This window comes from Acartia tonsa, chromosome 12, assembly GCF_053477335.1.
Source record: "Acartia tonsa isolate MP-2025a chromosome 12, ASM5347733v1, whole genome shotgun sequence".
Lineage (NCBI taxonomy): Eukaryota > Metazoa > Arthropoda > Copepoda > Calanoida > Acartiidae > Acartia > Acartia tonsa.
This window is the reverse complement of record NC_137271.1, coordinates 8,222,095-8,245,692: the sequence shown is the minus strand read 5'-3', so window position 1 is coordinate 8,245,692 and position 23,598 is coordinate 8,222,095. Positions and strand designations below refer to the sequence as shown.

The 23,598-nt window shown below is 31.7% G+C and overlaps 2 protein-coding genes across 5 annotated transcripts in view; one reads left to right on the top strand and one right to left on the bottom strand.

The window, feature by feature from the left end:
- The first annotated feature begins 462 nt into the window (after positions 1–462).
- LOC145333961 (uncharacterized) lies at positions 463–7,096 on the top strand. Of its 2 annotated transcripts, none has more exons than XM_080179222.1 (7): positions 463–552; positions 1,035–1,095; positions 1,496–1,532; positions 2,578–2,635; positions 4,151–4,189; positions 5,267–5,333; positions 6,229–7,096. In XM_080179222.1, exons 1-7 carry the CDS (start codon positions 484–486, stop codon positions 6,279–6,281), a joined length of 384 nt encoding a protein of 127 aa, XP_080035348.1. In that variant the 5' UTR covers positions 463–483; the 3' UTR covers positions 6,282–7,096. The 2 variants fall into 2 exon arrangements, with proteins under 2 accessions (XP_080035348.1, XP_080035347.1); XM_080179221.1 differs by having other exon boundaries at positions 5,287–5,333; positions 6,229–7,085.
- A 734-nt stretch (positions 7,097–7,830) lies between these two features.
- Positions 7,831–23,598, bottom strand: part of LOC145334141 (copper-transporting ATPase 1-like) — a 96,499-nt gene continuing 80,731 nt past the window's right edge. For all 3 annotated transcript variants that reach the window (XM_080179444.1, XM_080179443.1, XM_080179445.1), the window contains 20 exons: positions 22,936–22,990; positions 22,226–22,329; positions 20,224–20,285; positions 19,772–19,837; positions 19,330–19,406; positions 18,108–18,241; positions 17,587–17,653; positions 16,377–16,480; positions 15,977–16,021; positions 15,570–15,621; positions 14,516–14,585; positions 13,689–13,740; positions 13,303–13,346; positions 12,173–12,209; positions 11,495–11,537; positions 10,687–10,766; positions 9,763–9,853; positions 9,001–9,079; positions 8,650–8,693; positions 7,831–8,044 (listed from right to left, as the gene is read on the bottom strand). In XM_080179444.1, coding sequence (XP_080035570.1) covers positions 7,963–8,044; positions 8,650–8,693; positions 9,001–9,079; positions 9,763–9,853; positions 10,687–10,766; positions 11,495–11,537; positions 12,173–12,209; positions 13,303–13,346; positions 13,689–13,740; positions 14,516–14,585; positions 15,570–15,621; positions 15,977–16,021; positions 16,377–16,480; positions 17,587–17,653; positions 18,108–18,241; positions 19,330–19,406; positions 19,772–19,837; positions 20,224–20,285; positions 22,226–22,329; positions 22,936–22,990 — 1,388 coding nt within the window. In that variant the 3' untranslated portion in view covers positions 7,831–7,962. The remainder of the gene's footprint in view (positions 8,045–8,649; positions 8,694–9,000; positions 9,080–9,762; positions 9,854–10,686; positions 10,767–11,494; positions 11,538–12,172; positions 12,210–13,302; positions 13,347–13,688; positions 13,741–14,515; positions 14,586–15,569; positions 15,622–15,976; positions 16,022–16,376; positions 16,481–17,586; positions 17,654–18,107; positions 18,242–19,329; positions 19,407–19,771; positions 19,838–20,223; positions 20,286–22,225; positions 22,330–22,935; positions 22,991–23,598) is intronic.

Genomic DNA, 23,598 nt, shown 5'->3' with positions numbered 1-23,598 from the left:
ATGACAGGGGAAAAATTTTCGTCAATAATAACAAAATAAAGATTTGTGATAAATAAGTCCAATAATTTAAAAATATCATATAGCAGAAATTATTGGGATATACTTCAAGAAATAACTCGTGGAAAATTCGTATTTGCTCATCTTATTATTATTAGCGAAGCTACAATATAATTCACTTCGTCAGTCCGTCCGTAATACAATTGAGAAAATGTAATTTTCTTAACTGCTTTTTAAGATAAACTGCTGATTTTCTTGAGAAGAAACCCTATACTATTTAGCATCCAGTGTTTTAGTCACTTGTCTTTCAGTCAAGCTATAAAAATATAAATCCATTCTTAATCTATGAACAGTGAAAATATGCTATGTTATTCACGTTGTCCGCTATTTATGATTTTTCTGTGATTTACTCGCTACCTACGTAAGTTGCTATTATTGTTTTTTTTCCAATAGAATACATTTTTCAGACAATAGTAAATAAAATAGATGATGCGTAGAAGAGCTGGTAGTCCCTTGCCTACCATTGTCGATCCTGTTCTACAGAGAGCTAGCCAGGTAACATTATTATCGGGAAGATTGAATTTATCATTTCTTGGATCTTGCACCAGATTAGCATGTACTCTAATAAAGTTATACTATACGTGTAGCTGGCTAAAATATCAATCCAACCCTTAACCCTACCCCCCCCCCCACTTCTACTGGATGAACGACCAATAAATTATGTCCATGTTTGAAACCTAAATTGACGACAATTTTTCTCTTGTCGTAATATCCACGTATATTCTATATCCATTTGGTAAGATGATAGGTTCCAGCCTCAGCTGAAAATAGGTCGTACCTAGAGGTGAGAAAGTTTGTCACCAATTTAGCTTGCTAACATCGAGCTCATTTATTGGGTAGTTGGTTAAACAAGTTGGGGGAGGGGGTGGGTAGAGTGGTAGGAAGGGTAATCAATATTTTAGCCCGATTCGTGTTTTACTTTATTAAAGAACATAAAAATCTGAGCCCTGGAAGAGGATTAAATAATACACTTTTAGGTTTTTCGAAAATTAGATTTGGATAAAGATGGACAAATTTCTGTTGAAGAATTTTATCAGGGTAATTTTTGTTCATTTTTCGACTCATTATTTTGTTACACACTAGCGGTTTCGCCCCTAGCCTCTAGGGGCTTTGCCCCAAGAGGTTTGATCAAATCCAATTTTTCGTATTTTAGATTTAAAAGAAAATTTTAAAAAAATATTTTTTTTTTGATGGGGGGTATTTTTCATTTTTTGTTGTTAGGGGGGTTGGGGGTGTCCCACCCCCCAAGAAAATAGTTATAAACCTTCCCGGGGCCTATGAAAAGCTACCCTGTAAAGGAGAACCCGATAGGTTCAGCGGTTAGCAAGATCCTTCGCTACAAACAAACAAAAAGACAAACAGACAAACAAGCAGGCAGACAGACATCGTTCTACTTTGTATTATAGATTGGAAAATGAGAAACTCATTATTTTTTAAGGTTGTAGAGATATGGGTCTACAAATAACGTTAGACCAGTAAGTAATACGTTTATTTTTACAAGATCACACCACGTCATACTCGCGACGTTAATTTGGTATATACTACTGCTATGACAGGAGCATGACTACAATAGTAAGAGCATGGGAATAAATTAGAACATCAACAGGCGCAACTCATTACCATGCACATTGCACAGTTAGGACAACATCCTTAGTAAGATATATAAGTTTTCCGGAATTTTAATGTTAGGGGGAGATTTGAAATCTGCATCAAATTTTAAGGATTTTTTTTTTATAAAATTCGTTCTTTGTATAATTCTTTATCTATAAGCGGAAATGCATTTTAAGTTAATTAATTTTGACCAATAGGATAGGTGGATTTTAAACTACCTGCGCTCTAATTGGTTGAATGATGTACGCCATCCAATCAGAGCGCAGATTTTTTAAATCCACCAATCACAGATGCCAAAATTAATTAACTTAAATTGCATTTCCGCTTTTAGATAAAGAATTATAGAAAAAACGAATTTTATAAAAAATTCTCAAAATTTGATGCAGATTTCAAATCTCCCCCTAACTTTAAAATTCCGGAAAACTTATATATCTTAATCCTTAGGTAGCGAAGAAGGCAATAAAGCAACAAACAAAATTAATTTCTAAAATATACTAGAATGCACCCAACCAGAAAAAGTCGAAGAGATAAAAACAAAGTGATACAAATCTTTATATCAGACTTTCATCTTTAATAGCTGCTGCGAAATTAACACTTCTACTTTCTCTATAACATTTTACAAAACGGTTGGTGGGACAAAGTGAGTTGCAGGGTAGATGTTTTTTTTTGACATGGGAAAAATATAAGAATTATATCTTTAATACCATTAATAAATTGCATTTTTACAGAATGGAAGGATGGAAAAAGTATTTAGATGATAGTTTCAAAGATACCCCCTTCAACGCTGCTAATTTGAATGAATTAAAAACTCTGAGAAAACTACTTTCTTTTCTTACTTTTATGTAGCAAACCGGTCGGACGGACAATTCTAATAATAGAATATCTACTTTTATGATTATATATTTGTAGGGCAAACACTTTTCTAAAGTCAAAAGACAAGGACCAAAATGGATTTTTAGATTTAAAGGTATTATTTTCTTCTATATCGCAACGAAGCCGATTGATATCTGCTGGGTTAGAACCGGTTCTCGGCCATACTGAAAAATCATGTATAGCATTGAATGTTATATACATAATAAAATAAACAGTTAAAAAATGAATATCAGTTGTGTTACCTTGAGAATTCGGCTCCTCGGGGCTAACTAAAGATTAAATCTTATAACTTTTCATTTTAATATTCTCGGTAAGCTGTCTATAATACGATGCAATAAAAAATATTCTTACATAAAATATAATTCAACTTGATGTAAATTTGTATGTGTAGTAAAATCTAACAAATGGCTGCATATATAGGTCCACGTTTTTCTTAACCCTTAACGGTCGGGGGGGGGGGGGTTGAACGCCCCCCCATCCGGTTTTTTCTATCTCATTTTCTGTGTGTGAAAGATAAAGAGCCCAAACTGCGTGACTTTTTAAGTTTGGGTATGACACATAACCGAGAGTTGAAATTTTTTGAATATCTCCATCCTGGCGGGCACAGGATGCCAGCAAACCTGGCAGGGTCATCCAGGTAAAGAGCAAAAATATTTTTTTGACTTAAAAAAAGCATTTTATCTTACCAAAATACTAAAATATCCTCTAGTAGTACATCCTCATATTAAATACAGATGTTCAAGTCAATTTCAGGTTCCAGGTATGATCCTGCAGGTCCTGATCCTCCAGGTCTCCAGAAATCTTTGACTTAGAGACTTCAAATTTTAAACTTAAGCTTTTCTTACATGTCTTCATAACGTATTAAAATTTCATAAAGATCCGCCGCCGTTTTCCGCCGACCGCCGACTGCGGCGGCTGGCAGCTGCCAAATACAGCTGCGGCCGCTGAAATTTATATTTTGATATTTGAAATATAAAATTTACATAAAGATTAACATTTTCTGCAAAAAAATTTTTATTCTAGCTTCAAAAATAAAAAAATTACAGCCGTTTGAAATTTTTGAGTAAAAAAGGACCTAAAAACAAAGGTTGTTAAATAAAAGGGTGAAGGAAGCGAAAATTGACCTTGACTTACTTGAGGTCGGAAATTCATCATAACACAGGGACTTACACAAAAAATGTTAGCCCTCTAGCTCTAATAGGAACTGAGATAACATGGGGGGGCGTTGAACGCCCCCCCCCCCCCCACTGATTAAGGTGCGGCAAGGGGCCCGACTGTAAGGGGTTAAAATCAGAATTTAAGTTTAGAAGAGGTTTAACTATTTAGTACAAATAGTTGAAGAGAGTATAAAAGATTTATGATAACATCCATATTGAAATGAAGCTCAAAAGTCAGACGATAGAGCAAACGCACATTAACAATTGTAGAGTTTAAAACTCAATAAGCAGAATATTAATGTAAGAGTCTAAAATTATCACCGTATAAAGTTTAAAATGGATATAACAATTTAAACAGATATATTCGACAGACGGACGAATCAAACCTAATTATAGAAAAGCTTCGATTACAAAATTAATGTTTGATTGGTCTAACCAGTATGAAATTTTAGGAATTTGCCACCTGTGTTTCTCAGATGGAATATATGAAGGTTCATAGACAACTATAGTTACGGAATATCTTGTTGGAAGGGGGGGGGGGGGGTGTAGTTATCCAGGGATATAGAGGGATAGGACAATAGACGCAAAATTGATGTACATCCCTGATGATGATACTAAAAATTACCCCTATAGTGGATTACAATTATTGGTTGAAACGTTTGGAACTAAACTTAGTGAACTAACCAATCAAAAATCAACAATAGTTCCCAAAGTTGTTAAGCCTACAAACAAGAAAACATTCTTTTGAATATTTGGGGACTACTGCAATAAACAGCCCATTGTTCCCTCCCTCCCTGGCAGTTATCCCATACGGCTGGTTTTCTTTCAGTCTAAGAGCACTTCCATTGATATTAAATTAATCTACCCCTTATTTTGTTCAACTCTTTGAAAGTTTCCTACATCTCGCATTTATACCCTAAACAAACCTTTTGTTTATTGCTTGAGTCATCTAGGGGCACTTGAGGTAGTGGTGGGTTGAATTCGACCCCACTCCCCATGTTTTATTTTACTTTTAAAAAGAAAAAGTAAAGATAAAATTAAGCGGGGTAATTTTTTTCTAGGACGATTTCTCTTGGGAAAAGTTTCTCTTCCCAGGACCTACATTATAAAAGAGAACCATATTGGTTAGTTAGATCATTTGGTATAGACACACAGACACATAGAGATCCTGTTACTTTAATGTAATTACTAGAGGCTTCGCCCCCAGCCTCTAGGGGCTTTGTCCCAAGAGGTTTGATAAACCTAATTTTTCGTAATTTAGATTTAAAAAGAAAGTGTAATTTTTTTTTTTTTAAAGAGGAGAGCCCAATTGGTTCAGAGGTTACTGAGAACTTAAACTTCAGACGGACAGACAGACAGACATCGTTCTACTTTGTATTATAGTTTTAAGGTTATGTTAGTTTAGGTAAAGAATAAGAAAGAGCCACAAGGATAGTTTACTTCTTTTTCATTCACTTACAACCAACTTAACCAGAACCAAAATTTATTGAAAAACTAATTTTTTCTGGAAAGGGGTTACTGGATCCATTTAAAAAGAATAGAGTTTGTCAAAACTAAATTACCTGTAGTTATCTATGTTTGTACTAAGAGTACAAAGAATCAAGAACCAAGAAGTAGGTCACCATCACCCAGCAGGCATAATAGATTTTTAAATTAACCATATAGGTACCTGTCTGCATTAAATTAAGGAATTTCTTTATTTTTATCAAATGCAACATATGTTCTTCATCATCTTTAAGAAGATATAACATTTCATTTAAGACAACACATTTAAGTTATTTGGGTTATCCAGAGGTGGATTCCTAAAATCAATTAGGGTCGCTGCATCGCTGGCGGGGCAAAATATGTTTTTTTATTGTGAAAAATCCTCCAAAATCACATAAAAAATCTACAAAAATTAAATAAAATCTTATGTTAATAGCCCTTCTATGATTGTATTTATTTTTTGAAGATTTTTTATGAGATTTTCGAGGATTTTTCAAAAAAAGAATTTGCCTCACCAGCAATGCAGTGACCCTAATTGTTTTTAAAAATCAACCTCAGGTTCAAAAGAAAATGCGTTTTGTATGTCCATTATAGGCTATTATACAAGTATATGGGCACAAAATAAAAATTCATGTACATATTCTCTTAGACCCTTATATAAATTCTTTTAAAAATTGCCCCACTAAAATTAATTTGCCTCACTAAAATCAGCGAGGCTCGCTAAAAATTCAGAGGGGATAATTTTACATTACTTTTAGTGAGGCAAAAGTTTTTTTTAAGAATTCACCTCAGTTCTCTAGAGATTAATAAGATTTAGGTACACAAAAAAAGATTATTTGGCCTACTTGAACCCGCCCTTGCCTATATAGAATAACGTCATACAATACAAATGACCAATGATAGGCCTGCATACTTTGTAATTGACCAATCGTAAAGAGTATACTGGCCTATCATTGGTCATTTGTATTGTATGACGTAATTTTTTTTATAGGCACTATAAGTTACTTCCTAACAACCTTATGCTAAAAATCTATTAAATACAAAGATTATCTGAGCCACCAGTATTTCAAAGACAAAGTTCAGCTGGCAACAGTTTGATTCCACCCAATGCTAGCAGACAAAATTCAAGAGATAATATATGAAATATAGTGTAGCTTAGATTAAAGTAACAGGATGTGTATCTGTCAGTGTGTACAGAAGGATTTCTCTATTAGCTTAATCGATTTGGTATTTTAAAAAGGGTACCACAATCCTACTAAGATAAATCGCCCCTAGAAAAAGGGACACCCCTTCCAATGTTTTTATTTTTACATTTTCTTTATCTCAAGAGGCCTAGGGGCGTAGCCGCTAGTTAGTAATAAAGGGATTGGATAATACATGATAAATCAAGCTTTCTCCCTATTCTTCTATTACAATAATCAAAGTCAGACACGATCACTTTTAATTGATTCTATACAGTCTAAGTAAAAATTGCCCATAATGTCATTTGAAGAAGGGCATATCGATAATATGTCAGTTATGATCACTTGTATGAAACCAGGAATAAGGTATAACCAACAAGTGAAATAAATCTAAAATAATATTTGCGGGGGGGGGGGCAAATGGAGAGGTCGTCAATTTTACGATACGCTGCCCCCCAACGACAGCTGAAAAACACGTATAGATTTTCCCCGAATTAATTTCGTTATTGGTAGAGACTTCTGGCTTTAGTTGATTACAATTATACTGGTGGAAAGATTTGGCTGTAGATTAATTTTGCTATCACATTATTCAATTCCTCACTGGTAAATTTATAATTAGGCAAGGAAGAGATGATATGACCAAAATCTATTTACTATGGATGTAATAATATTTTATAATGAAAACAGAAAGGAAGGGAACATTCGGATGTAATTTAAATTGATACCCAACGTTTTTTAATACGTTTATTCTCATTTTTTAGCTCAAAACCTTTGATTACTTGTATTTATGGGGAATGTATAATTTATCTCTCATTGTTATAAAATTTCAATTTATTGTAAATTAATTCAAAAATCTAAAATATGTTTCTGTCTATTTGAAATATAAATTAAAGTGTCTAGAATTGTTTTTTTTAAGTGCAGCAACTTTATAATTATAACTAGGGCATGTCCAGTGTCAACCGAATCTTTTAAAGTTGATTTGTGAATTTTGACAATTTAGATTTAGCTTAATCCTTATAAAAAAGTAACAGGATGTATGCCTGTCTTTTGTCTGTATGTTTGTACTGAAGGATCTCTCTAACCGCTCAACCGATACGATTCTCCCTTACAGGGCCTTATATATATTAAAACTATTTTGGAAGAAGACATCACCACCCTCCCAAGAGAAATCATCCCCCCCCCCAAAAAAAAATATTTACAATTTTATTTTAAAATCAAATTATAAATAAGGTGTTGTTTCTCTTTAAAAAACTAAAATAAGAATTGGTAGTCGATATTAACTCCCCCCCTTCCCCTAGTAGCCGCTAGTATTTCATAAATTAAACAAAGAACTTGTCTTAGGAATGCATTAACCTTGGTCATAAAAAAATATTTTTAGCTTATTATTCATTAACTACTTATAGATATATTTGTCCTTAATTTATGTAATAAATTTAGTTTTGAAATGGTATATCAAGAAAAGTTCATTTTTTAAATTTTTTAAATTTATTATAAATACAATAAAAATATAATTATAATTATAACAATAAATGGAAGATCAATATTAATGCACATTTGACAAATCTCAAGGCGCGCAGCTACTCTGTAATGTCAATACCTTAGATATTATTAAATGCCTTTTTAGAAAAGTTAAGCCCAGTTTTGATATTTTGTAAACTTGATTCCTCTTTCTTGCTCGTTCTAAAATAAAAATGAAAAGATTAATAGTTAGGAAATAAGACTAATAAAAGTAAACCAACTTCCATAAGTAGCACAAAAGTCATAGAAATGACAAACAGACGAAGTAAGTTATAGAGCAGCTGTTCAGTTCTCATAATAAAGAATATACAAAAACTCAAAAAAATCTCGAAATCATAAAAAATAAGGTTAATGCATGGCCGGCAGACAGAAGAATAATTGATTAGATGCGCATATGTCATAGAAACCTTTACTTAATATTTCAGCAGTCTACATTCCATATTAGCGGAGACAATCACATCTACCCAATATAGTTACGGACTGACAGACTGAACAAAGGACAGAAAAGGTGAATTATAGAACAGCTTCGCTACTAAAAAAACAATAAAAACATATCCACTTTTCTTATTCGTTGGGGACATTAAATTAATTTTGGTTGGTTGATTCATTAAGTTGAGGTACCAAGCAATTTAACCAATAATTGTAATGTACAGAAGGACAACAACACTCAACTTAATGAACCAACCGATGCTAATTATCCTTATGAATGACGGACACAGGCAACAATTAAAAATGTTGAACATTATTTAAGTATTAATAAATCTTACTTTCTGTTATGAATTGAAGCCGTCATTGAATCGTTTTCAGATATCTAAAATAGTAAGAAAACTATAAAATATATTTCTAAAAGATACAACTGCATTTGAATGTAGCCAAAAATAAAATTTTTATTTGCAGGGAAGGAAGCCGCTTATAATTTCTACAAAAAGTGGACAAATGTTTCAACCTTTGGCTGAAATATGCTGATTGACATCATATTCCCTTCTTATATGACGTCAATCGGGATAGCTCGGCCATTTGTTTTAACCATCAAGTTTTCCATCAATTAGATGTTAAAGACTTTTTACTATAACTAAATTCCAAATACCATACTTAGGCAGGTAGAATCTGTAAATGACCTGGATATCTGAAGCAAGATATGCTGCGTTTTGTGCAGATTTGTATTCAAGCGTCTCCAACTCTTCCCGGGTCTTTTTCCTGAAAAAATGGATATAGTATTACTTGGATCTTGCACTATAGATTTTCTCTAACAATGTGTAACCTAAAGCGGGATGTGTGACGTCATCAAACATATTTCTAGTTCTTAAATATGAAGACGATATTTTACAAATAAAAGACGACTTTTTTACTTTGCCTGGTATGTTAAAATTATAAAGAAGGGCACAATAATGAGTGCTTGTTTTTCTGTCACGTGACAAGTTTGTATATTTTATTAGTCATGTCTTTTTGGTTAATAGCTAGAATGTATGTCTTGTCTGTATGTCTGTCCTGTCTGTTTTTTTCCACTCAGTATATCTTGTTTCATTCAGTCTGTCTGTCCTCTAAATGTCTGTCATTTATTCATGTATAGTTATACCTGTATTAATCTAAATGTCTCTCCCAGGATCTTAACGGATTAAATAATTGACGATAAATTTATATCATTTCTAAAATGAAGATAATTGTAGATTGAAAGATATTAGTTGAAGCGTTTTGACACTACTAGTTTTTAACTTACCAATCAAAATTAAGTAAAATTACCCAAATTGTTAAGCTCCGATTATGATACATTGGTTTTAAAATTTAGGGTACTAGTTTATACTTTATTTAACATACCAATTGCTCCTCCATCCTGGTCTTTTATTAATGTGTTTTTGTCTATCTATATATCTATTTATTACCTCCAAAATTTAAGAAACAAGGACGAGCAAACAACACTGACACTTGACAGAGCCATAGCAGCGGAGCCCATCCACGGTTGCATACTTACACCTAGCAAATATATGAATTAAAATCTCAGTAGCGAGGCTATTTTATAACTAGGTTAACATACGTGCAACAAACAAACAAGTGTTTGTATCTCAAGATTTAAAAGCAAAGACAAATATTTTAAATTCTTTTTTTAGCATCTAAACTGAAACACATGAACTATTTGATTATTTAATTAATTTGATTCGATGAATGAAATCAGAAAATATATTTTGTGCTTCCATCTATATTACCCATCAAACTTGACTTCAATTGAGATAGGGGAATACATTGGCAAAAAATAGGTGCAAATCACTATTATGCTGAGTTCCAGACAAAGATTACTCGTTTGATTCACTTTTTTTTCTTAATCTTAACCTTCAGACTAATAAATACTTTTCTTCTTTATATAATGGGATAAAATAGATTATCTATCTATCTTCTACTTACATGTCCCAGAATTCCAGCAGTTTCTGGCATAGCCATGTTATTGTAATAACAAATACATCTATTTTTGCATACTTCTATCTATTGATATACAGGACAACAATGAAAGATCAGTGGAACATATTTACCTAAAGGTGCCAGAATGCCAGCAGCTATAGGTATACTCATAATATTGTATTGTTTTATGTATCCACCCATCTATCTATATTTCTATTTATCTACATATTAATACCCAGGACAACAATGAAAGATCAATGGAATATATTTACCTAAAGGTGCCAGAATGCCAGCAGCTACTGGTATACCCATAATATTGTATTGTTTTATGTATCCATCCATCTATCTATATTTCTATTTATCTACGTATTAATACCCAGGATAACAATGAAAGATCAATGAAATATATTTACCTAAAGGTGCCAGAATACCAGCAGCTACTGGTATACCCATGATATTGTAAATACAGGCAAACAAAAAGTTTAGCCAAATTCTGAAATAAAAAAAAGATTTTATTCAATATTTTAAATTTAAATTCTTTTTAAAAGAGAGAAGTGGATGAAATGTTTGGACACTCAACCTAATGAACCAACCAATACAAGTTTAATATAAGCCCCAAAGATTGTAAAACCAACAAACATAAGACGTTATTATAAAACTTTGGGGAGTAGTGTAATAAACTGCTTATTGTTCCCTCCCTCTCTAGCATACGCCCACAACAAAGTTTAACAGTGAATATATTTCACTTTTAATGAAACAGAGTAATTCCCCCCAGCCTTTGGGGAAGATCAGGGAAGTTAGGAAAATAGCACATTACCACCTCATGACATATTTAACGCTTTCCTAAAAATACAACCTATTCAGATCACTAATTTCTGAGATCTTTTGCTTCAGACAAAAAACCTTACTACTTTATATTTGAGGATTAGTAGGTTAAGCTGAAAGGGAGAGAGGACATCTAAATCTTGGCAAACATGTTTTCTCATTCGTGGGCTTAAAAACTTTTGGTATTATTAGATATTGACTGGTTAGTTTTACTAGTTGCTTCCAAAAGTTTCAATAAGTAATTTTATTTTTTATTTTGGACTGTTAATCAATTTACAGTTCATTGGCTTATCCCTAAAGATCTTTAAAGAATCAAATCCTGGTTTCTATATTATTTTAAATCAAACGGACGGTCAAAGTAAGATATACATATAATACCTCCTGAACTAAAATTACCTATGAACAGTCTTTCTTGATAAATCTAAACATGCCACCACATCTAGAAATAAAATATAAATCATGTTTGTGTCCAGGAATAAGGTATAGCCAACAAGCGAAATTTATCTAAAATAATATTTGGGGGACAGATAACAAAGACAAATCAAAATAACAAAGAAATCCGCTGAAATTATACTATATGTTTATTAGATTCAATTCAGTCTTTGGGTGTGTCTTTATTTTTAGATTACACGACAAATGACAAGAATGTGAATTTAAGGAGTAAAATTATTGAATTTTTAGACTACTTCACTTCTCTTGAGTCTCTTCTTTTGGAATTAAAACAAAAGCATTTTATAAATGTTTTGTTATTGATTGATTGATTGATTGATTAGCCATAGTTTCTAAGAGTTTGGATTTAAGACTCCTAGAGTATGCCGAGACACTTTTGTATAGCCACCAGGGCAAGCTCAATCTCCACGTTCAAGTATAACACGCTGTCACATGAGAACCTCGCCGATTTTGAGCATGGCATGTGTCCCAGATTAAGTCCCCTTAATGAATGACACTCTCCCGGCCCAGAGGAGCCTGGGATTAAGGGATAAATTGTTATGTTATTCAAGTGCATAACATATCGTCTGACAGACAAACAAACTTTAAAACTTATAGAGAAGCAAAACTATTGTACAATATTACCTAACAGATCGTTTCTTATCAGCACAACATCTGCGGCCTATAAAAAGATAGAAAAATAAAAACCTTGAGTAGTGCCAACATTTTGGTGGGTTATTCTTTTCTAGTAAAAACTTTTACAAAAATTGTCTACAAAAAGTGTAAGAAACAAAAAAATAGGTATATTAATCTAATATGGCATTTAGGTAAGCATAAATAAAACTGAGTTTTTTTTTTTATACAGCAAAGGTTGAGTGAATTTAAAAATATATATAACTAACTTTTAGTAGCGAAGCTACTCTATAATTCACTTTGTCCGTCCGTCAGTCCGTCCGTCAGTCCGTCAGTCCGTCAGTCCGTAACGCAATGGGGGAAATGGGATTTACTCAGCCCCTATAAAAGATAGAAAGCTGAAATTTTTTGACAACATTCCCATCATTAAGGAGCACAATTAACTATAAAACATCAATGGCGGTCGGACGGCTTTTTAGCAGGTTTTAGGCTATTTTTTTTATTTTCCACATTTTTCCTCATATCTATGGTGTTTATGGTCCGATTTTCAAAGTTTTTTCAGTTATAGATATCAAAATTAAATTTTCCGTCGTTTAGAGACCCAACAATGACGGTCAGACTGCCTTTTAGCAGGTTTTTGGCTATTTTTATATTTTTTACATTTTCCCCCGTGTCTTTGGTGTTTATGGTCCGATTTTCAAACTTTTTTCAGTTAAAGATATCAAAATTAAATTGCCCATCGTTTGAAGAAAACAACAATGACGGTCAGACTGCCTTTTTGCAGGTTTATGGCTATTTTTATATTTTTTACATTTTTCCCCATATCTTTGGTGTTTATGGACCGATTTTCAAAGTTTTTTCAGTTAAAGATATAAAAATTAAATTTCCGGTCAATTGAAGAAATCAACAATGACGGTCAGACTGCCTTTTTGCAGGTTTTTGGCTATTTATATATTTTTTACATTTTCCCCCATATCTTTGGTGTTTATTAATCAATTTTCAAAATTTTTTCAGTTAAAGATATTAAAATTAAATTTCCCGTCGTTTGAAAAAAACAACAATGACCGTCAGTCCCATTCACGAAATTTTGTGCTTCGCTACTTATGGATGTTGTCATCCTTGTTTTTATATTATTTACTTACTTCTAAAGCTACATCGGTTCCACTGCCAATTGCTATTCCAATATCTGAAGAACAAATAATTGTTTGTATTTTTTATGTCTCTTATTGTACATTAATATGTTTAAGTTGCTTTTGATAAAGTAGACGTCATTTCGACTGACAGAAAAATGGGACTTTTTTGTGGTGTGCATTCATTTCCGTACATATATTACAGTATAAAATCACATATTTTTACAACTTTCCCTTATCCTTCACTTCACTCTTAATCCCAATTATTTTTGGCATGGCAATTGAGACTTTTTGAAAATAAAAATATGCAAAAGTCAATGCAAATAAAAGAAAATATACATGTTTATTGCGCAAATCTTGTTCAATACAACTTAGATTCCCCTAATAACTATCCATACCTGCTTGTGCCAAAGCTGGGGAGTCATTTACTCCATCTCCTACCATGGCTACCTAGGAGTAGATACAGGTTCAGGTGGCTAATTTACACTGTATACATTCAAATCTACGTGTCTACGATTATTGTTCATGCATTTTCACTTCAATCGATAATGGACCAAATTTAACTTTAAAAACAAAAAATTCTATATCTATTTAGGTTATGTTATGTTTATTGTGAGATGACGGGTGCTAGTCTGATTAGAAAGAAGATAAAAGATTTGGATCTACTGCAGTTCACGGTAAAATATTGCTGGTAAGCAAAACGTCCAAAAATCTATGAATTTCAAAGTCTGCTAGCTGCCAAACGGCTGAACGTACAGATCATGCCCGTACACTGTTTTAAGCGGCATATGAATGCCTACAAATAATCTGTAATACTATTTAAAGTGGAATAGCAATAAATCAATAATGCATAATTATCTCGCAGTGCAGAGAAATGCGCGAAAAAGACCTATTTTACGCGTTTTTCTTCAATGAAGCTTTCCCTGTGCATAATTGGATCTTGGCTATTCCAGATTTTTTGTAGGCCTTCTTATGCCGCTTAAAAAGGTGTGCGGGTATTATCTGTACGTTCAGCCGTTTGGCAGCTAGCAGCCTTTAAAATTCATAGATTTTTGGAAATATTGCTTACCAGCAATATTTTACCGTGAACTGCAGTAGATCCTAAGATTTTGTAAATGGGTGATTAAAAAAGGAATAATCTATAAGAAAACCATTAATGTATAAAAACAAAGCAAAAAATGGTTTGAAAAATTGGTAAGAGAGAGGAAAAAACATTTTAATTTACCTTTTGACCTTCTGCCTGTAATTTTCTAATTTTCGCCACTTTCTGTCCGGGTAATACTTCTGCAAACACCCTAAACAAGTAATTTAGTCCAGGTTTTTAAAAGTAAGGGAAGCACTTTACGTGAAGGCCCCATGGCGCTTTTTAAATCTCAACCCCTTCCTTCCCCGAAACATCAACTACCAAAGTCTGAAGTGCGGAGTAAGATTTATTTATTGTTCTACTAGAGTTCGCTCGATATAACTATCTCCTTATTGGCTAGTTTTCTATATGCATATATATTTCTCAATAAATCTATTTTCCTCACCCGGCATTACTATTTAAACGGAAGTAAATATTTAATAATTTAAATGATCTTAAAAAGATCTTTTAAATTATATTTTTTTCTTTACATTACCATCACCAAAGGGTTTATTATATGATTACAATTTTAGTTCAATATTTGAACACACAAAGTGTCGCCACAATCGAATTCTTTTAAAACAGAGTTTTCTTAAATTTATTATATCATAAATTTAAATTTTCTTTTTTATGATTAGAAATTAAATACTTCATTATAATGTAAATAGCAACATGAAATGAAAAAAATGAATTTGTTTTTAATAAAGTAAAATAATGGGTCTTATCGTTCTGGGCAATGAGAGTTTATTATGGATTATTGGAGCACTATGAGTTTTCAACAAATAGTTCTTGGAAAACTTGAGCTCGTTTATAGACATTTATTTCCTATATAGATCTGACATGGATCTTGAAGCAATTAAGCAAGCCGTTTTGTACAGGTTAAAAATTGGAAGATTTCATTAAATAAAAGTTATCGCAAATATACTTAGTAAATAAATGGCCTCTCACAATTTTAATAAATATTTATTTATCGCATCGTATTAAAATCAACTTTTATTTTAACATTCGTGTAAATTGTCTGTAATACGATTGCATACATGGTTTTTAAGTTTGGCTGAGCGAACCGGTTCTAATCTAGCGGACATAAATCAGTTTCGAAGCCATGCTAGAAAACATTTGATCGAAGTTGGTTTTCATAGAAGCTTTAAGAACTTACTTTGTGATGCCCACTTGGTCGGCTATTGCTTTGGCAGTTATCTTGTTATCTCCTAAATCAAAATAGTTTTTTCCCAAATGGATATAGAATATACTTGGTTATTATGACAGGAGAAAATTTGAGGTTGCTAACATGGACATTACTTATTGGTCAGTTTGTTCATCCAGTAAGAGGGGAGCTAGGGGATGGGGTAAAGGGGGTGGATGATAGGTTTAATTATTTTATCCTACACTCTATTGGAGTCGATTATAGTCTGAGCTGGATCTTTAAATCATTTCAATAGTGCGCCAAATCAGGGCGCTCCGAATTTCAGCCAATCACAGCTCGGCATTTCGTAAAATGCTGTGCTCTCATTGGTGGAAAGTTTAAAGATCCATTTTATAAATTATTAACAAAAATTATCTTGCCTGTTAATAAAACAACTTCTAATCCTCTTTTCTTCAGAGTATAAACTGAAAAAATAGATTAAAGGATAAAATTCTCTTATGTTGATGGACTGTTTATTACACTAGTCCCCAACGTTTTCTTATTCATTGGCTAAATAACTGAATAACTGATTGGTTGGTCACTTAAGTTTAGTGTCTAAATGCTTCCACTACTAATTGTAATATATTAAAGGGATAATTTTAAATAGAATTATTGAGGATGTACATCAATTTATGGGTTTTTGTCTTATCCCTTTAGGTCCTTGCCTTTTATAAACTAAAATCAATTGAGATTTTTAAAGCACAGTTAAACAATTTGGAAGCCTTAAAGAACATAGAAACGTTTAAAATTACAAATATAAATTTTTTATAGGTACAATACCTGTCAAATGTGCTTCAGGTTTGACTGTGTCCGCTATGCTAATAATGCTCACTAATTCCTCTGCAACGGCCACTAATATAGCTGTTTTCCCGCGTTCCTCCTCTCTGATAAAAATCATTTTAATATAATAAATGAAGAAAGTCTAGATAATCAATTTTTTAATTAGACCAATAGGAACACAATGTAGGACCACTCCGACTACATTATTGGTTACACAATGTTCAAATATGAAATATTTTAAATCCATCCATTTAAATATCCATCTTTAGATAGTTGAATTACTGTGTAATTGTATGTTAGAAATTCAGTTTCAAGTTGTGTGGAATATTGTGTCTAATCAGCCATCTGGAGTAATAAATCTATTACATTTTTATAATTATACAGGGATATTATGGGATATACATTCACAATAAACAAGCATAAAGAAGATTACACCTTCTGTGATTAAAATTAATGGTTGAAACGTTTAAACATTACTAATTTTTAACAAGCCAATGACAATTCAGTAAAAGTCCCCAAGTCAACGAATAAGATATTGTGATTATTACACTTTGGGTTTAATAACCTGCCCCTGTTCCAACTCCTGGATTAATATAATAATAGCAGAAATAGCATAATAAAAAGGTAAAAGTTACGCTACTAAACAATTAAACCGTCCACAAAAGGCGCAGCAATAAAGAGGATAAATCAAATTCTATATCTATAATACAAAGTAGCTTGATGTCTGTCCATCTGTCTGTCCGTCTGTCTGTCCGTCTGAAGCTTAAGATCTCGGTAACCACTGAACCGATCGGATTCTACTCTTGAGGGTATATGCCTATTGGTCCTGTGGTGGTTTTAAGCTTTTTTCTTGGGGGGTGAAACACCCCAAACCCCCCAAAAAAACAAAAAAAATCCCCCTCTTATTTTTTATTTTGCTCTGCTACAGGCTGCCCTTTATTATTTTTTATTCCAGCATTTATTTTGAATTAAAGAATAGCAACATTCTCTCACTAAAAACAATAAATAGAGGCTAGGGGTGAAGCCGCTAGTTATTCTATATGCCAACAGAAAAGTTGTGGCAGTAATTTATCTTTCAGTATGTTTTTAAAAAGTCAAATCATATCCGCCTCTTTTGATGTTCAGACGGTTGTCCTAGGTTAACCTAATTTTAGAAAACCATCACTCCAAAAAAATAAACTTAATTTTAAAGCTGATTGAATAAACTTACTTTATCATACATTTTTCAGCTTTAATACTAATTTGAATACCGTTTCTTCTTAACCATTCTCGATTACCTAAAAAATTAGTTATTTATCGCATCGTATTATAGACAGCTTTCCGAATATATTGAAATAAAAATATATAAGATTAAAACCAGTTTTGTTAGCCTTAGGTCCTTGGGGATAAAGGCCCAGACTAACAAAACTAGTATATAAATTTATGATTATTATTTCCATAATCGTGAAAAATTGTCTGCAGCACTATGCTATAAATGAATTCTTAAATTAGCAAATCAATCACAATGTCACCAATTAAAAATAAGTTGGTCTAGTTTTTGTCTATGCGACAATTCATAGCTGACCCATAATAAAAACGATGCCCTTTCGTACCAAGACCTGTAAAATGTTTCAAACAATGAGAAGTCTTGAATTTTCCTTTAGTATTCTCCTATTGGCTGGTTTATGTAAGTTATTTCTATTCTTTTCAGTTATATGCTTTAATGCCGGTTATAACAGTAGAAACACTTACCAATAAGCACAGTGACTGGTTTACTAAGGTCGACAGTTCTTGAGATCTTACTGGGCGAATCCTGTTCAAATTCAGCTGTATGTACTTCCACAGTGGCTCCGCTCACATGCACTTCACGTCTTAGACTGTTCTCCCTACAAACAAGGATAATTTTGTTAGTCTGCAGGGCAATAAAAACAAAATAACAAGGATGACAACATCCATAAAAGCGAAGCTATGAAATGTAAGGACAAACGAACATTAACACTTGAAGATTGACAGAACTGAATTAGCAGAATATTAATGCATCAGTACAAACAATATTTTAAGAAAATTTGTTGCAAAACTGCATAAATAGATGATACTGTTTAAGGACATACTTACATTTTTGGAACTTGTTTATAGAGATGATTCGCTTATAACATTGTACCTTGTTGTAATAGGAATCAGTTTTCAAAAAATCAGAAGAATCGGATAATTTTAACATACAAAAATTTGTTGTCAAAAAAGTTAAAATTCTACATGTTTAAAATGGACGTACGGACATTCTGGTATTGTTTATAGAGTTGCTACGCTTTCTTAATTGTACCTAACTACTATAGGAATCATCATGCAAAGTTTGGAATCGATAGGACAATTCTAACCTGTTTAAATTAACGAAAAGAGCTAACTCTCTGTGACGGACGGACGGACCGACCCTAATAATAGAAAAGCTTCGCTTTAAAAAATACACATAACAAATTTAAAGTATGTTATATTACAGTAATAGCCAATAATTTTTAATCCTAAAAGAAGTAAGGTTTATTTGGAACTTAAAATTCAATAAATACTAACCGATAGAGTTCTTCTTTTTAGGTAATAAGTTTAAAGATTCAAATGCAAAGACAAATTTGTTTAATTCTTTTTTTTAATATCTTTATTGGACCTGATAACATATTAATTAAAATTTAATTCCATGTTTAAAATTTTAAAAATATAAGTTATGTTCCTATCTATAGTTATAGGGAAGCTTGAGATAGGTCTCAGGGTGGTTTTAGGCTATTATGTCACTTCCATAACCCTTCAATTACAGAGTTTCTAGTTGCTAGGGGCGCAGCCGCTAATTTTGTAACACTCAAATAACAGTTAGTTAGGTTCAATGCAAATATTTGCAGTTAAAAAACAATAGAGATTTGCGGACGGACATACTACCTACTAACTATAGAGTAGCTCTACTACTCAAATATTCAGATAAAAGTTAAACCTCATGTTAGCATACTCTTTGATGGGATTCAAACTCGCCATATCATTTACCAAACTTTCAATTTGTTTCACAGTAACCTGTAAAATTAAATCTTTTACAGAAAAGAATAGAAATATCAGTTTAAAAATGGTATTTTATTCAATCTCCAGAAAGTTGCAGCGTGGATGAGCCTTATTAGTATTGTTAAAAAGCAGTGATCTAAAGGGATAATATAATAGCCGATAAATTGATATGCAAACCCAATGATGATACACAATATTATCCCTTCTGTAGATTACAATTTGTGGTTGAAACGTTTGAACAATAAACTCAATAAACCAACCAATCAATATTCAATAAAAGTCTTAAAAGTTGTTAAGCCTATTAATTAAAAAATGATATTATGAAACTAATAATAATAATAAACTGTCCAAAATCCCTTGGTTCCTTAAAATTTGAATACCTTGAGACCACAACCAGGAACAGTTTCAAAATCATCTGGAATACCCTTTTCTTCACTGTGGGTTATCTAAATTTAATAATTATAAGATTTAATTGAAAAAAAAGTCGGAACATGGAAAGAAAACGAAGTAGCGGGTTTAGTAGTATTTTCACGGTAGCTTTTCTACAATTTCTAGCCCCTGCGGGGCCAATTTCCTAACCTTGCGAGGCAATCATTAACAATTATCTAACCTAAATACTTAAAATACGACAAAACCCGCTACTTTGTTTTCTTTACATGATTCAAAACGCTAAAATCAATTATGTAATGACTAACTTAAAAGTATAATTATAAAGTAATCTTTATCTCTATATTGTCATTTGCATTCTGACAGTATTTTACTTTGTTGCTGCTACACCACTAAGGGATAAAATTATCCTTGTTTTTGTGCTGGTGAACCAGTGCAGAAATACCTGTTTAACATATTTGACGATGGCAGACGCCAATGGGTGTTCACTTCCACTTTCCGCTGTTCCTAAAATTATTGCGCGTTTATTTTTTTCGATAGGAAGTATCAACTTTTTTTTTATAGCTAGTCTGTTCTTTTAGTAAGTAGTAGATGTAAAATTTTTCATAGAATTCAGATATGCAATCGGTTTTTTTGTAGACCTCTTATTTTTTAAGTAATTTAAGTTTTTAAAAAAAAGATTAAGTCGATTTTAAGGTACTAAAACGCAACAAAAAAAAGGAAGAAAATGTCCATTATGTACAAAAATAGTAAGATCTTTAATTTGACACCTTACTTTTTGAATTTTGTCAGGTAATTATTGAAAAAATTGATTTTTTTAAACCCACGAGAATAAAAACTTTGAACTTTTTATCATTTCACAGGTAAAAAAATATGGGTTCATATATACCTTTAGAATCAGAAAAATATTACGAATCCATTGTAAGCAAAATTTAAAAAAAGTAAAAAAATAAAAAATAAACAAATGGCCAATTATATTTTTTTTTCAGGCAACACTTTCGTCTTCCCTTTTTTACCCCCTCTTTACCCCCTTCCCATTTTTATACTCAATTCAAGAATTAAGACGTTGCCTGTATAATATAAACAATAACAAAAAAAAATACAGTTTTTGTTGAAAAAGTACAGTAAAGTTGAAAATTAAAAACTTAGGTGTCAACATATAAAAATGGTTTTAGCGCATTTTTCTTAAAAAAATGGATTTTCTGTAGTCGACTTTGGGGGGCCAGTACTCCCTCCCTGGTTGAGATATGACCTTCAAACTTTGATATGTTCTAGTACATGTCCCTAATAGTATCTGTATACATTTTTAGCTCTATATCTCAACTTTGAAGTGTTTAGCAGCCATTCTTGCAAAAGGTTGATTATTTGAGCATAAGAAAAATGCGCTAAAACCATTTTTAGATGTTGACACCTAAGTTTTTAATTTTCAACTTTACTGTACTTTTTCAACAAAAACTGTAATTTTTTTTTTGTTGTTTCATAATTTCCCTTAAAAAACGAAGAAAATAAGCCATTAATCATTAAATTCTGATAACTATAAGTGGGGTAAAATTGCTTTCAAAAAAGTGCTCATAAAAAAAACACACTGTATAATATGATATTTTCATATAATTCCTTTTATTGTAGTTTATATACTATATTGTAAACTTTTTATTTCAATTTTGCTTAGAATCGATCGATTTGTAATACTTTTCTCATTCCAACAGTATATATAATGCCTATTTCTTATGCCTGGGGAATAAAAAAAAATAAGTTCAAAGTTTTTATTCTCGTGGGTTTAAAAAAATCGATTTTTTCAATTGAATTGAAAAAGTAAGGTGTCAAATTAAAGATCTTACTATTTTTGTTCATAATGGCCATTTTCTTTCTTTTTTTTGTTGCATTTTAGTACCTTAAAATCGACTAAATTTTTTTTTTAAAACTTAAATTACTTAAAAAATAAGAGGTCTACAAAAAAAACCGATTGCATATCTGAATTCTATGAAAAATTTTACATCTACTACTTACTAAAAGAACCGGCTAGCTATAAAAAAAAAGTTGATACACCTTCTTTAGAGGGAAACAATTAAATGCTTTTCTTTGTATAGAAGCTTTGCTACTAATGAACTTCAATTACTTTGCATGGGCGAGCCTGCTATCCTAGGATAACTAAGGTAAGCAATATATCTTATTTCTGTCCAAATACCCTAAGGATATTATGTAAAGTAACATCAAACGGACAACCAATCCTTTGATAGTACAGACTTTTTCTAGAAGTCCCAACTGTACATCGTGATTCGTGATTACTTGTGACTTTTTATAGCCCAAGACATTCCCCCTAAGCTTACTATTGATGTTACTGTTTTTAATGTCTCTATTATTGAGCGGTAAGGTACAGGCTCGAACTTGACACCTACCCGACAACAAGAATACATGTTACAAATTACGCTATTGCCAAGGCTTCTTACCTATTAAAGCAAGGAGGGTAGCAAAGGATTTTGCCAGGTTGGAATTCAATTCTTTTAGAATGAATATGTTGGACACCATAGGCACTCCATGAGTTATTGTTCCTATATGAAACAAACATTATTCTTTGATTATTAAAGAACTGTTATTTACAAGATGGGATATTAAAAAGACTAGATGATTGTCAACAACTCTTCTTTTGCACGGATCTAAAGGGATAAGACAATAACCAACAAATAGATGTACATCTTAAATGATGATACACAAAATTAACCCCTTTATAAATTAAGATTAATAGTTAAAACGTTTGAACACTCAACTTAATGAATCAACAAATCAAATTTCAGTAAAGTTTCTAAAGTTGAAAGCAAACGAATTAGAAAATGTTATTATAAAACTTCATGGACTTCGTATGTTTATTGAAATACTATTACTTGGATATTGCACCAGATTGTTCTCTAATAAAGTGATACTTGCAACTGGCTAAAATAACGATACTCTCCTTAACTCGATCCTCTCGAATACTACTGTATGAACGAACTGACCAATAAATGAGGTTTATTTAAGCAACCTAAATTGACGACAAATTTATTTTAAATACATTATTATGTCTTTATAGAATTTTTTTTTAAAATTATCAATCTAATGATTTTAAAATATTTTTATACGAAAAAATGTTCTTAATAAAAATTAAAATCAATAATGTTTTCCTGTTTTATCAAATACAATTGTCTTTACTTTATGCGCATTCTCTAAAGGTTCAGCACCTAAAAAAACATCAATAATATTCAGACATATGTCTACTTGAAATCTATTCAATATATCTTTGACGATGGAAATTTGAAACTAATGGGTCAATATTTCTTTAATATTCCCCCTATTTTCTAACTGTCCAAAGTCGTTTATAATAATTAGGGAAAGGGTTGAATTTAGACATGAAACATAAATATTAAAATCTTTTCTAAATTTTTACGATCCTGAAAGTTAATATTTACTGATATTTTCCAATAAATTTTTTCGTTCCGTCAAAATTTGGAAAAATAGCAAATATAGCTGTCTAGAAAGAACACGAAACCTCTACACCTAATATTTTCTCAGTGTTTTTTTTTACTTTTTATACAAATTTTTTTTAAAAATTTAAATATTGATGAGTTTTTTATTTTTATAGAATGAATTATAAAAAAATAATATTGGTTGATTGGTTTTTGCGATATCAGAACCATATCAGTTTTACTTGTAAACAATTCAATAAATATGAAAACTTAGATATAAAATTTGTATAATAGATAAGACTTTTAAATAATTTATTCTCCCCTTTCTTTATTCCAAAAATCTCGATTTTTCTTTCATTGTCATATCCTAGTATTTATTATGT